This window comes from Notolepis coatsorum, assembly GCF_963971535.1.
Source record: "Notolepis coatsorum genome assembly, chromosome: 10".
NCBI classification, from domain to species: Eukaryota; Metazoa; Chordata; class Actinopteri; order Aulopiformes; family Paralepididae; genus Notolepis; species Notolepis coatsorum.
In genome coordinates, this window is record NC_140174.1 from 59649054 (window position 1) to 59664835 (window position 15782).

Genomic DNA, 15782 nt, shown 5'->3' on the forward strand with positions numbered 1-15782 from the left:
GTTAGGACATCAACAAGCAGGAGTTAGTAAAACACAGTTGTATGTTAGCCTTCTTGGATGTTGAATAAACGCCTATCATTGTCTTTAAACACCCCGCCTCTCCGACTCCCATTTCCTCCTATGCTAGCTAGTAGCTACGGTAACATTTCATTGACTGTACAGTAGTAGCTTGCGGGCTGCGTCGGGCTACCATAGTTAAAACGTGCGTTGTGTTTACAAACTGCTAACGATATGGCAAGATGTGTGTAGGCCTATGTAATGTTAATGGCTATGTTTTTAAAGTCGTAATGAAGATTGATTTATATTGTGCGTGCCATTTTTACACAAACTGACTAGCAACGGGCTGCAGTGCTGCTGCTGCTGCTGCCTGCAGCCAGTGCAGAACACCGGCTCCCCGGGCTCCGCCAAATGAATTTTTTTTATTTGCGCGTCATCTGAACCGTACGCTACACAGACGATCCATTACCGGATAAATATATATATATATATAATTAGTAAACTGTCGGGGGCATTAAGTGCCCCCTTAACTGATTTTCGAGGGCATTTTGTCCATTTTCAAGGGCATTATGCCCCAAGCCCCCGTTAATTTCGAACCCTGGTGAGACGTGTGTGTGTGTGTCATTTTGAGATCAGTTGCAAATTGCTTCCTGTTGAAGGGATCAAATGCCAAACCATGGCTGTTTTACACACGCCTCGTTCGCCTTATAAGGAGATGGCGGGCGTGTCTGTATGCAAATGAATTGAGCGTGAACGTGCATTTCAGTTTAAGAATGATAGGGATTCATCATGCAAGACACCTGGGTAATCACAGATTTGGAGGTTAAGAACGGCTTAATGAATGTGGCGGTGGCTTTTCTTATTGTTCTCTTAACAGACAGGTAGCAAGAATACAAAAAAAATAATAAGAGAGTATTGTTGAATGAGGCCCAATATCTACCCAAATGTAGATGTGGTAAGAAATAAACACCACCGTAACACAAGAGCCAGCATTATGTCCTGCTGTGTTCCTGATGTTAAGAGTAAGACGGCCAGAAACTATTTTTTCTACACTGGTATCTCCTAATGGAACAAGCAAAGCCATACTAAAGTGTTTTTTCTTTTAAACAAAAGTAAAGGCGCTTCTTTGGAAGTGTAGGATTGGAGATTATTAAAATGTTCCAGTTTCTCTTAGTGTAGTGCAGGGTATGAAATGTATTTTATGTTTTGTTGTATTGTGTTTTTATGTTTTCCATCGAGGACCACTTTGGAAATACAGTAAGTGTTTTAAGTAATGCTTTTAGGTGCAATCCTCTGGAATACAGGGTCATGATGTTTGATTGCTATGTATACTTGTAATTTTCCTAATAAAATCAAATAAAATCTAAATAGTTGGTTACTGTAAATCAATAGACACTAGTCATATTGTTGGTTACTGTATATCAATAGACACTAGTCATATTGTTGGTTACTGTATATCAATAGATACTAGTCATATTGTTGGTTACTGTATATCAATAGATACTAGTCATATTGTTGGTTACTGTACATCAATAGACACTAGTCATATTGTTGGTTACTGTATATCAATAGATACTAGTCATATTGTTGGTTACTGTATATCAATAGATACTAGTCATATTGTTGGTTACTGTACATCAATATACACTAGTCATATTGTTGGTTACTGTACATCAATAGACACTAGCCATATTGTTGGTTACTGTACACCAATAGACACTAGTCATATTGTTGGTTACTGTACATCAATAGACACTAGTCATGTCATATTGTGGAGAAACGCATACACCCCCCCCCCCCCCCCCCCCCCCCCAACACCCAAACACTTACCGTCCTGAAGTCGTTCTCGAACTTGTAGGCGCCCCCTCCTGTGGCACAGAGGGTGGTGTGGAGGCTGGAGAAGTTCTTGTCTCGTCCCATCTGGATGAAACCCAGCATGTCCTGGGTGGGGAAACGGATGAAGTGGAGGTTTCCTGTCCGACCGCACATAGTGAGGTTTCTCAGCTCCAAATGGACATCCCGGATGCCTGTGTTACCTGGAGGAGAGCAGAGGAGAGGAGAGGGAGAGGAGAGGAGAGGAGAGGAGAGGGAGAGGAGAGGAGAGGAGAGGGAGAGGAGGAGAGGAGAGGAGAGGAGAGGAGAGGAGAGGAGAGGAGAGGAAAAGGGAGGAGAGGAGAGGGAGAGGGAGAGGAGAGGGGAGGGGAGGGGAGGGAGAGGAGAGGAGAGGAGAGGAGAGGAGAGGAGAGGAGAGGAGAGGAGAGGAGAGGAGAGGAGAGGAGAGGAGAGGAGAGAACATGATAAGGACATACAATGAAGACAATTTCACTAGATTTGAATGACAACCTATTTTAATGACAACCTATTTTAATGAGGTAGTGGTGTTTAAACTAGGGCTGTCAAAATTAATGCTTTAACTCTGGAGATTAATTTAAATTATTTAAAGCGTTAAAAAAATGTATCTAGATTCATCTATGGAGTGAAAAATGTTCAACGTTCTGAACTTTCAGCAGTAGTTTCGAGTTTCAAGTTTCTTTATTAATTGTCATACAGAAGTACAGAATACTTTTATACAAAATGCTTCTTTCTGTTATGCTCCAGAGACTGTGCTAGGCAAAAGATAAGTATAAAATAAGTCAGGGCTGTACGTTAACTTTTTTTGCACATAGCACTGGTGCTACAGAGGTTGATAGTTTTGTAGCACAGGCCAAAATCTTGTAGCACAAGTATAAAACGTGTTATATTTGTAACAGTCACAAATGTGCCTATCAGGGTTCGAAATTAACGGGGGCTTGGGGCATAATGCCCTTGAAAATGGACAAAATGCCCTCGAAAATCAGTTAAGGGGGGCACAAAATGCCCCCGACAGTTTACTAATTATATATATATTTTTATCCGGTAATGGCGCGTCTGTGTATCGTACGGTTCAGATGACGCGCAAATAAAAAAAAATCATTTGGCGGAGGTGAGCACTGGCTGCTGCAGCAGCAGCACTGCAGCTGAGCCAGGTGCTAGTCAGTTTGTGTACAAATGGCAAGCACAATCTAAATCAATCTTCATTACGACTTTAAAAACATAGCCATTAACATTACATAGGCATACACACATCTTGCCATAACGTTAGCAGTTTGTACAACACAACGCACGTTTTAACTATAGAATCAGCCCGCGAGGTAATACAGTCAACGAAATGTTACCGTAGCTACTAGCTAGCAGAGGAGGAAATGGGAGTCTGAGAGGCGGGGTGTTTAAAGCCAATGATAGGCGTTTATTCAACATCCAAGAAGGCTAACATACAACTGTGTTTTACTAACTCCAACCGGGACTATTGCCGCTTTCCCACTGCATGCCATCACCTCCTAACGTTACCGGAGCTACCAGAGCCTGAGCTGAAGGTGCGTGACACCAAAATGTCCGTGGGGACCCGGCGCCAACCCATAGATAGTTCCAACTCACCGAATTACGTAATCCACCACAGTTGCACTCAATATTTAAATAATGTTAGTCTACTCTAAATAAATGTAGACAGATGCATAATAATTTCAAGCAGAACACGAATCTTTCCATTAAGAACTGACAATCAGGGAATTTAAACATGGTTGACATTGTTTTTTTGTGTTTATATTAAAGAAAGGAAAGTCTAGTGCTGGCTGAGCATATTGTTTGTTTGCACTAAGTTAATACTACAAATGTAGCCTATATTTTTCAGTCAGTTTGGTCTTTGTGTGCCAAACATTATTTAAGGCTGTAAACACTGTAACACTGTAAACTTTTTTATTTTTTTTTAATAAATGAGAAGCATGTTTAGATTTGAGTGTTACATTTTTTTTTATAAAAATGTACGTATATCGAACCGAACTGAAAACCGTGACCCCAAAACCGTGATACGAACCGAACCGTCCATTTTGTGAACCGTCCCACCCCTACCGTTTATCATAAAAATTCAGTGCCCCCGAAATACAAAAAAAAGCCCCCGAAAATCAATTAAGGGGGGCAAAAAAAAGCCCTTGAATTTTTTATTTTTTTTCTAACCCTGGTGCCTATTGTATTTGTGTTATTTAGTTGCAGTGCCATGTTTGGCTGTCATTTAGTATATCGCCATGTGTTATTATTACTATGATACTCTCATATGCTATTTTCAATTAATATCATAAACAACATAAGGAATATTAGCATCATTTTGAGTGGACTGAAGGAATGAGTCAGCGTTAATAGTTTTAAATGCAAATAATTTATTGAAACATAGAAGTGGGGTCGGTTGGGACACACACACACACAATGGGGGACCCTGATGTAAACAAGACAAACGTCTTTCTCTGGTCTGCATCCCCTTAACAATTGTGTGTATTGAGCCGTACTGTACTGTACCCATTCTGCAATCTGTTAAATAAAGTTTTCATTCATTCATTCACACACACTGTTTCAACTCACCACCCCCGCATCATATTGTAGTCTAGTCTGTCTTCAAACTTCCACTCCTCTCGAAACTTGTTTATATTTGAATATCAACATTATCTGTCCATCCTCAGTTTACTATAATATACTCCTGTCCTGAGTCCTGACTAGTGACTTCATCGTCTTTCCAAACGCACGCACGCACACACACACACAGGGAAGGGGAGAGAGTGCCCCCCCATTTCCCTTTCCCCAGTCCACACTGTGTCTGCTGGCTCTGAGCCTCTGCCTCTGATCAGGATTAGCTTGTTAGCTTGCTAACGTTGTAGTGATTGTAATGGTACATAAACGTTAATTTCGGGCGATGTGCGCATAAAGGAATGGCGACGGTGCAAAGCATGTAGATGCATTTGACCCGTTGCGAGAAGAAAAGAAAAAACACCACAGACTTATTTCGGGACGTGTAGGCGCACTGCTGTGTTAACGCAGCAGTGCGCACCAACCGACCAACGCGCTGCTCTGCTTGCAGAAGCACGGATAGGGCGGATATGACTCGTCGAGTTGTCACAAGAGTTTTTTCAAAATAAGAGTATCATATGCACCTGAACGTTGCTAGCTTTCGGAGCCTAGCTGGAGCTGCGCGTGGGCAGAAATGAGACACGCTACAGGATTTTCAAAATAAGAGTATCTATATGAACCGAATCCCTATCGCACCAGTGCTATTGAAGTAAATCCATCCATCGCACAGACCGCTGTTGCTGTAGCACGTGCGATATATATGTCGCACTGTACAGCCCTGAAATAAGTATAGCAAGTATAAAATAGAAGTCAAGTACGTAGACAAAAATGTTCAGTATATACATATATACAATGCTCAATGTAGAGTAGAAGTAACTGAGTTACCATACAATATACTATACAGTGCAAAGGATGAGGTACAATTTAGGTACAATTTACAGTAAGGTGTAATGAGGTATGGGTTGTAGTGCAAATTCTTTACCAATAAATATAAAGTGTGCTTAGGTGTTCTAAAGTGGTTAAAGTGGGTGCTGCAGTGAGTTGTATGTTTAAAGTGAGTGTGTGGATGTGTGTGCTGTGAGCTGTGAGTGCATTTGATGGTTGTTACATATTGTTATTGTTCGTTGAGCATCCTGATGGCCTGGGGATAGAAGCTTATATTTAGAAGCTTATATTTTATATTAGCTTGTTCTTTTTTTGCATTGACTCATGCACCTTTTTGAAAATCATCTGACATGAAGATGGAACACATTTTTGTTGTTAATATGATTTATATTACTGCTAGTTCATACAAGACATTATCGTCCTCTAAGCCAAACTGCATTTTAACATAGGCCTGGGTTGTTTTTATTTCTGTTAGCGGATATAAGAAAGCGGTCTAGCTGAGTCAATGTTGATGGTTTTGTTGAACATTTGTATTTCACAGGAGAGAAACTGTATTAAAAGAAAGCTATTAAAATAGTCTTTGAATCTAAATATACTTTCTTTGTGTTGATTTTACATTAATTCCATGATTTTACTCAAGTAAATATCTGTTACAAGCTTCGGTCTTAAAGGAAAACTCCAACATTTTGGGAAATTAGCTTATTTAACATCTTCCCTGGAGTTAGACAAGAAGATACATACCTTTTTTGTCTATCTGCATGCATTAGGCTTAGGGAACGCCCGCACCGTTAGCGTAGCTTAGCTTCATCACTGGAAGTGGGTCAGACTTTTACCCTGAAGTTCCCTACAGTCACGAAATACACTCCAAATACAACTCCAAAACGTTCCTGTAAACATGTTGTGACCTGTGTATTTACCACGTGGAGAAATAAAAAATTATTGAATTCGACATTTACGTTTTCTAAGCAAATATACTCGGAACTATTTTTTGCCTAACCACTCTGGGCGCAGTGATTTCACGCAACGCAGTGCTACTTTCTAACGTGACACCAGTGTTTGTTTACATTTTCATTTCATTCAAAGGATCCGAACCGATTGAAGTTTATGGATACCATGACTGTGGTAAGTTTTAATTTATGTTTTTAGATGGAAGGCTGTATTCCATCTGTCTAACGTTAGCGAATATTGTGAGATTGATGAATAGGACATAACGATGCTGGACTATCGACCTAGTTAGCCCCTTTCCTGACTGCGATGCACGGCTACAGGGTTTGGGCGAGTGAATCCACACTCGTGGTATTATTATAACAAATTTATTGTGTAACGCTAGCCCCTTAAAACTTACCACAGTGTTTACAACATGTTTACAGGAACGTTTTGGAGTTGTATTTGGAGTGTATTTCGTGACTGTAGGGGACTGTAGGGAACTTCAGGGTAAAAGTCTGACCCACTTCCAGTGATGAAGCTAAACTAGGCTAACGGTGCGGGCGTTCCCTAAGCCTAATGCATGCAGAGAGACAAAAAAGGTATGTATCTTCTTGTCTAACTCCAGGGAAGATGTTAAATAAGCTAATTTCCCAAAATGTTGGAGTTTTCCTTTAAGTAGAAAAATGCTATTTTTAATCTAGATTAATCTACGGTAGATTAATTACAAAAAATTGTGAGATTAATTAGTTACATTTTTTTGTATCTATTGACAGCACTAGTTTAAACACTAAGCTAATAAATTCTAAGCTAATGTGATAAATCTCTACAACGTCAAGACCTCCCCCATACATGTTTGTCTGCATGCTGCCTCCAGAAGCTCTTGCGGAACACATTTCCAGAACCTACAGTAGACTATGTTGGAGGTCTGAGGAACCTACCGTAGACTATGTTGGAGGTCAGAGGAACCTACCGTAGACTATGTTGGAGGTCAGAGGAACCTACCGTAGACTGGAGGTCAGAGGAACCTACCGTAGGCTACGTTAGAGGTCAGATATCGTCTGATGGACTTCAGGTTCTCCACCTCTTCCTGCTCCTCCTCAGCTGTGATGTCTACTGGCTCAAAATACACCAGCTTCACCAGAGTACCGCCTATATCCATACCAAACCATGGGAAGGCTGAGAGAGAGAGGGAGAGAAAGAGAGAGAAATGTTAATATAGGCTTAAAATACCACTACTTTACCAATGTACCACCTATTTCCACACAAATCTATAGGAACGCGAGAGGACAGAGATACATGGAATGTCTATATGTGTGTGACAGAGAGAGGAGGGTTGAGAGAGACAAGAGAACTGCTAAAACAATTTCAGCATTTATTTTATTATCAAATTATTGTACAATAAGACTGTAGAATAGCCTCACAATGAACAAGTGAATGTACAAGAGCAGGACAATACACTGCTAAGAATAGAGGAATTCTAGAAGATATTTCCCTGTGTATTATATTACCTTAAACTTAAAGGACTACAAGCAGGGGTCAGTGTAGGAAAGGAAAGCAAGAGAGAGAGAGACAGAGAAAGAAGGACAGACAGAGAGAGAGACAGAGTAGAGAAAGACAGCGATGGATAGAGATAAAGAGACAGAGACAGTGAAAGAGAAAGAAAGACAGATAAAGAGAGGCAGAGAGATAGACAGAGAAAGAGAGATAAAGAGACAGAGACAGTGAGAGAGAAAGAAAGACAGATAAAGAGAGGCAGAGATAGACAGAGAAAGAGAGATAGACAGAGAAAGGGAGATAGTTATAGACTGACAGAAGGAGAGGTAGAGAGGATGGATATGCATGAAATTGGGGAGCAGATAGATGAGGAGGATAGAGGGAGGAGGAGGGGGGAAGAGGAGGAAGAGAGAGATGGGGGGGGGGGAGAAAGAGAGAAAAGAGTAGGGTAGATTTGTCTCTTCAACTCCCGGCAACCATTTTAGCAACAAAAGCGGAGGGCTTAGTTGCCATGGTGACAGTAGCGTGGAAAGAAGACAGTGTGTGTGTGTGTGTGTGTGTCAGTCCATCTATCCAGCCAACCAACCAGCAAGCTGGCTGTTAACTCTTTACTGTCCAATGCTAGCTTGACCCTATGTGGACGATCCAGTCACAGGTTAACAAGTGCAGACATGATCCAGTCACAGGTTAACAAGTGCAGAGATAACGAGGTGTAAAGTGATCCCGCTCTTTCTACCTAAAATAGGAATCCAGGTTTTAGTAACTCAGGTTAATTTTCTTCATAGAAACCTGATTTGAAGTTACGACCACTATAGCAGCGGAGCGGGGTTGGGGTGTTGGTCAAATGTCTAATGTCTTTTGTGGTGTTTTTATTTTTAGGATCTGTATTTATTATTGTTGTTGTTCTACTGTCATTCTATTGTCGTTATTATTATTATTGTCTGGTGTTGTTCTGTTTATTATTATTATTCTTGTATTATGTGTCATGTTTTGTTTTATCCATGTAATAAAAAAAAAAAAAAAATAGTGATAAAAGAAAAAAGAAACCTGATCTGTTCTATATCTGAACAGAGAGGTCAGTAGCACCGGAACTGAACTGGACTGTACTGGGGATGGAGGTCTGGGTTTGGTGCAACATGTATACACAGTACACACACACACACTGTGAATTCTCAACATAGAAACACATAGACAACCAACACTTCTTCAAGCATGTGGAATATATATAAACGGTGAATAAATAGGACCCCTAGGTATGTAGGGAAACTGGAGTGTTTCCATTCTCTTCTGTTTCTACTGCGCCCCCAGGCAGGGGGGGGGAGGGGGCAAGGGGTTAATGAACTGAAGTTACGGGAGAAGCTAAACAAACACACACACACACACACACACACACACACACACACACACACACACACACACACACACACACACACACACACACACACACACACACACACACACACACACACACACACACACACACACACACACACACACACACACACACACACACACACACACACACACACACACACACACACACACACACACACACACACACACACACACACACGCCATTATTAGAAATTCAAAACCCCGAACTTCAGAGCTGAACTGGAGTAACCAGTCACGCCATGGAGAGCAAAGTATCACACACAGGGAGCGAAATTAACTTTTTGACTCACCGGCCAGTGGCGGGTAGATGGGAAGAGTCTACCCGCCAAGCATATTTCTTACCTGCCAACATTTTTTTGATTACAAAAAAATATATATATATATTTTATATAAAAAAAAAATTAAATAAAATATATATTATATAATCATACTTGTAGTTGTATTATCTGCGAGACATCGCCACCACGCAATAAGTCAAAATGCTTGCTATCTGCAAACAGCTCCACTGTCTGTGTGTATACTTGAGTAGCCTCCAGCTCCAGCAAGGATTCTCCGGCCCTGCAGCTAGACCCTATATTCAGCTAGACCCTACATTCAGCATGCAAGGATTCTCCGGCGATGCAGCTGGACCCTATTTAGAACGTTACGGTTCTTTTGTCAAATCACATTCAACATGCCCTCAGCTAGAATACGCATTCAATCAATGTTATAAGACATTGATATCAGGAGCTATCTGTAGCTACTGCTAGCCCGGTAGATAACGTTAAGACAATTTAGTTTACTGGGACAGATGGATCATCTAACGTGAGCTAGCTAAGCTAGCTAACGAGGGAACGGAGGTATTATGCACTCGAGTAGACTATTGCTGGAGCATTTGTTGATATCAGCAGCTATCAGTAGCTAGCCAGCTAGATACCGTTAGACAATGCCTCGTCATGTATTAAACTAAAAGTGAATAGTTGACTGGGTCATTGTTTAAACAGTAACGTTAGTTCATGGAGGTCCGATATAGACTAGAGCAGACAGAAGTAAACAAGCCAAATGGGAGCTTCCGATTGGTCATTTGCTTTTTTTTCTCATGAAACCAGTCACGTCACTCTACTGTGATTGGACCGTTGACTTGAGTGCAATGTGGGTTTTTTAACGATCTCGCGGCGGAGAAAAAAAAGACGAGCGGCTATAATCTGTACTCGCACACGAGTATCGTTATGAACTACACGTCTACACGCCACACGGCGGGCAGCCCTCTAAGTGTCATGCGCCAAAGGTAAAAACAGACCGCCCCTGGCGGGCGGCGGGCTTTAGTTTCGGTCCCTGATCACACAACTAAACACACACACACACAAGATGAGACCATGATACTGTAGGTCTCTCTGGCACTTCAGAACTGACACTGGATTGGAGTGACTCTTAACACATTCCCAGCCACGCAATTTGAGCATCTTATACCACTCTCTGCCAGCACTGTAAGCCTATGGAGATGTTCACCTTCTTTGCAGGGCTATAACTTTTTTAATTATATTGCTAAATTGACATTACTATGGCCCATTCAACATCGATTATCAATCGTTCAGGATGTAGGAACGTTTAACTTTTTCATTCATATATTCATACGAAAATACCGTCTAGAATATAAATATGTTTTTATCGTTTTCTGCAGTAATTCCTAGAACGTGAGATATAGGCATAAACGCATATATAGATTATCAAATGCCGTTTGTTGATGATCCTAAACGTTATGACTGATCATGCGCGGGTGAACGGGGGGGGGGGGGGTCGTTTATAATTGCGTGATCGTCAGTAAATGCTTTATGTAGTATGGGTGATATATTGATCAGAGCGGTTTGCATGGATAATAATAAACAAACACGCTGAAAGTAACGTCAGCGTCCTCTTACCGTTCGACGATGAGACTGGAGGAAAAAGATCCCACTTATTTGACGGCGATCGTCTAAATCCATTTCCGGTAGGCTTGGGCGGTATGACGGTATTACGGTATACCGGGGTATTTAGAGATACCGACGGTATTGAAAATCAATACCGTCACAATTAGGGATGCCCCCCGGACCCCGGTTTTAAACGGGAACCGGTACTATATTAGAAAATACCGGAGTATTTATAAGCTCTGACGTCCTCGGTACTGCTATCGATACTCTAGAGAAATTATTATTATTATTATTATTATTTAAAAGTTGCGAACGATCCTCTCTGTCTCTGCACGAGAAGCGAGCCGCAGCCAGCGAGTCAATTATTACACACACTCCTCGCGAGTCGCTCGCTAGTGCTACACATAGACATCCGGGTACTACATACGGGTACTCCTTAATGAAAGTCCCCGACGCCCCGTGCTATAGCGCTCTGCACACAGACAGCAGCTCTGCATGCACTGAGTCGTGATCATGGCGGATAGAGCGAAGCGTTCTAAAGTATGGATATACTTTACAAGGGTCAATGCCGACAATGCACGTTGCCACAAGTGCAACAAAACATTTGCCAGTAAGGGTGGCAATACGAGCAAATCAATTTATCAAAACATCTGTTGGCAAAACATGATACTAGTGTGCAGAAATGCGCGTATTCGACTGCCTTGCGCGCAGTGTTCCATCTGCATCCACTGCAGCCGTAACCGTAAGCCAAGATACGGAGTTGCCTAGGCTAATAACGAATTATTACAAATAGGCTAATAAACAAAACAATTGTTTAGCTACAAATACTACAATCTAAACTTTTTATAGATCGTCAAGCTGAGGCGTCAGCCACTATGTCCCAGGCCAGTGAGCCCAGGGCCACCACATCCTCCCTCTACCTCCCTCCACCACCCAAAGTCCTTTATCCCTAGCAGCTAGAGGAAGGATGACAGAGGATAGGGTGAACCAGTGTCACAGTTCTGTTAGCCTTTTGCATTTGTTGTTTATTATAAAAAGTCTATAATTCAGAGTCAGACACATTTAAAACATTGTTGCTGCTGTTGCTGAAGAAATTATATTAATTTATTATATTTATTTATAAAGTTATATAAAAGAACATTGCTGCTGCTGTTGCTGAAGAAATTATATTTATTTATAATACTTATTTATAAAGTTGTATTTATAAATAATAAAGCAATGTTGATTCTGTTCTTAATTAATTGTCTTTTTTTCTTGCAAAAAAAGAACCAAAAAGAACCGATAAGAGTATCGATAAAGTACCGAACCGTTAAGCAGTATCGATAAGAGTAGTAGTATCGATAAAATCCTAACGATACCCATCCCTAGTCACAATCACAGTTGGGGTTCAGTTTCTATTTACACTGAAACGGAGTTTCGACAGGGACTGCATTGGTTGTAGTGCACACACACACAGCACGGCCAGCAGAGGGCAGGGGAGGCGGTCCGTATTTCCCGCACAGAGCTGAGCTGAGCAAGATGGCGGCAGCATTGGCTATTGTGAGTCACGTGAGGAGAACACAGAGGTGCATCACACTAACCTGTATGCATTTCCTCTATCTCTGAGCAGACTGCTAAAGCAATAATAATAATACGTTACCATTGAACGATGAAGCGTCGAAGTTAACCACCGTCACTCCAGCCCACGATGAGCTCCCTGACCACAGATGGCTAACGTTTTGTCAAACAAGAGCTAAACTTGCACACACTTGTCGCATTTGGACAATTAAAGGACTGGAGTCTGTTCGGATTTAAGCAAAACCCTCGCCGCCAGTGACTTCATCCAGCACAACGAGACTACGAGAGACGGAGGCACTTCTTTGGGAATGTAATATAAAACGGGGTGAGTGAATGTTGAAATTTTTTAATCCTAATGCAACTGGCTCACGTTGATACGATGGTGCCGGGCTGCCGGCTAACTATACCTATTCTGCTATAGAAATACACATATTTACACTGAACACAGCTACAGATTACCTGGCAAGGTGGCAAGTAGAACTGACAGACTTAGTTACCACCCACAGGCTAAATGTATAGTACTTTTCTGGTAGCTGGTGGTAATTTACAGCACATTTGGCTGGTGGCTGGTGCTAAATTCAAGCTCAAGTGTCTGTCAAACTATGTTCACTATGTTGTCTGATATAATAGGTGTGTGGTTGCTTTTGTGGTAGCCTGTGTGTGTGTGTGTGTGTGTGTGTGTGTGTGTGTTTTTTTTTATTTCAGATAATTGTTGAAGAGGTGCGTCTTTAGTCGACGGCGAAAGATTGGACGGGTTTTGGCTGTCCTAACTGGGGTGCGGTAGTTCATTCCACCATTGTTCAAGTTCAAGTTCAAGTTCTTTAATAGTTGTCATACAGAAGTACAGAATACTTTCATACAAAATGCTTCTTACTGTTACGCTCCAGAGACTGTGCTAGACAAGATAGTATCAAATAACATAATAACATAATATAGCATGAATTTAGAAGAAGAAAATGAGGTCACAGTGTTCGGTATAGACATATGTACAATGTTCTGAGTTACCATATAATATACAATACACAATACTATGCAGTGTACTAATGTACAGTACTATCTAGTGCAAAGCAGAAATGGGATGAGGTACAATTTTAGGTACAATTTACAGTAAGGTGTACGAGTTGTAGTGCAATCCTTCATCCATAAATATAAAGTGTGGGGAGTGGGTGCTACAGTGTGTTTGTTTAAAGTGGGTGTGTGCTATAAGTGTGTGGAGTGGGTGCTACAGTGTGTTTGTTTAAAGTGAGTGTGTGCGTGTGGATGTGTGTGCTATGTGCGTTGTTGTAGTGTTCATTCATTGTTCGTTTAGCAGCCTGATGGCCTGGGGATAGAAGCTTCTTCTGAGTCTTTCTGTGCTCGCCTTGAGACTCCTGTATCGCTTGCCTGACCGCAGCAGTTCAAAGAGGCAGTTGTTCGGGTGACTGGAGTCTTTAATGATTCTCTTAGCCTTGCCCTTGCAACGCTTGTAGTAAATGTTCTGGAGGGTGGGGAGCCCCCCTCCAATTGTGCGTTCGGCTGAACGTGTCACTCTTTGTAGTCTGCTTTGGTCTTGTGCAGTGCTATTCCCAAACCAGGAGGTGATGTTGCCGGTCAAGATGCTCTCTATTGTACATGAGTAGAAGTTCTTAAGGATCTTCTGGCTGACTTGGAACTTCCTTAGGCGCCTGAGGAAGTAGAGGCGTTGTCGTTGTGGGGCAAGGACTGAGAATAGGCGATTTCTCTTTGATGACCCTCACGGAGCTTGGATAGGAGTAGGTCTGAGGCGGCCAGAAGATACATGTTAGAGACCATTGACCGGAGGTAGGCGGGAGCGTTTCCCTTTGCCGCACGGTATGCTAGGTCGAGGGCCTTGAAGCGGATGCGTGCAGCAATGGGGAGCCAGTGCAGGTCCCTAAGAAGTGGGGTAACATGGGCCGACTTCGGTAGGTTTGAGATCAGGCGGGCCGCTGCGTTCTGAATGAGTTGAAGAGGCTTGGTGGCAGTGGCCGGGAGGCCAGCGAGCAGTGCGTTGCACGTTGCAGTAGTCGAGGCGGGAGATGACTGTTGATTGGACGAGGAGTTGGGTGGCTTCTTTTGTCAGGAAGGGGCGGATCCTTCTGACGTTGCTCAGGAGGAATCTGCAGGTTCTGGTTGTCGCTGCGATGTGAGCAGAGAAGTTCAACTGGTCGTCGAGGACAACACCAAGGTTCTTGGCGGTCGCGGACGCGGTCACAGCTGCATTCTCGACTGAGATGGAAAGGTCGGTCAGGGGGGAGGATTCGGTATCCGAGTAACCATTCCTGTTCCATTAGGTACATAATAATAGTTGTCTGTTTGGGTGCAGCAGGTCTTGAATGGCTGTCTCCCGACAGAAGAATGCAGACAGACTGACAGGCAAAGCTAGACTTAGGGAACAGAGTATTGCACTTGAACCAAGCAGGAAAATAGGGCATTTAGATATACCAAGCAAATAACCAAAGGTCTACACGACATGAATGAATGTTACCGACTTGGCCAAAGGTTGGACCAAGCTATAGACCTTTTCAGTGAAATGCCGTCGCTAGGGAAACAGCTTAGGCCCAAGTGTATTCCCTGTCAGCTATTGTATATTAGTGAACACTGCAACAGGAAATAAACTTGGAACCATTTAGAATATTAAGTTGTCAAGTTTGAAAAAGTCTATATCAAGACATTGGTCCTCATTCTCGAACATGTTCACAAGTACCTTTGTAAATATCTTGGTAAAAATATCATACTAACACATTTACAAAAATCCTCCTCCGGGTTCCTGAACATGTGAAACGGTCTTCGTAAGTGGCGACTGATCTCAAAATGAGATTAGATTAAAATGTATTGTCATTATACAGTACAAGCAGGGAGCTAAATTAACTTTTTTACTCACCGGCCAGTGGCGGGTAGATGGGAAGAATCTACCCGCCAAGCCTACCCGCCAAGCATATTTCTTACCTGCCAACTTTTTTTTGATAAAAAAAATTATTATTATTTTATATAATTTTTTTTAAATAAAATATATATATTATATAATCATACTTGTGATTGTGTTATCTGCGAGACATCGCCACCTCGCTGTCTGCAAACAGCTCCACTGTCTGTGTGTATACTCGAGTGGCCTCCAGCTCCAGCAAGGATTCTCCGGCGCTGCAGCTGGACACTAAACGCTACATTCAGCATGCAAAAGGATTCTCCTGAGCTACAGCTGGGCCCTATTCAGCAGCGATGTAAGCCAGGGAC

At 42.1% G+C, this 15782-nt stretch overlaps 1 protein-coding gene across 1 annotated transcript in view; it reads right to left on the reverse strand.

The window, feature by feature from the left end:
• Positions 1–15782, reverse strand: part of LOC311235347 (pantothenate kinase 3-like) — a 102464-nt gene that overhangs the window by 61782 nt on the left and 24900 nt on the right. Inside the window, exons 2-3 of the mRNA XM_084322782.1 lie at positions 7249–7395; positions 1828–2033 (exon numbers count right to left, since the gene is read on the reverse strand). Of these exons, the coding sequence (XP_084178908.1) occupies positions 1828–2033; positions 7249–7395 (353 nt within the window). The remainder of the gene's footprint in view (positions 1–1827; positions 2034–7248; positions 7396–15782) is intronic.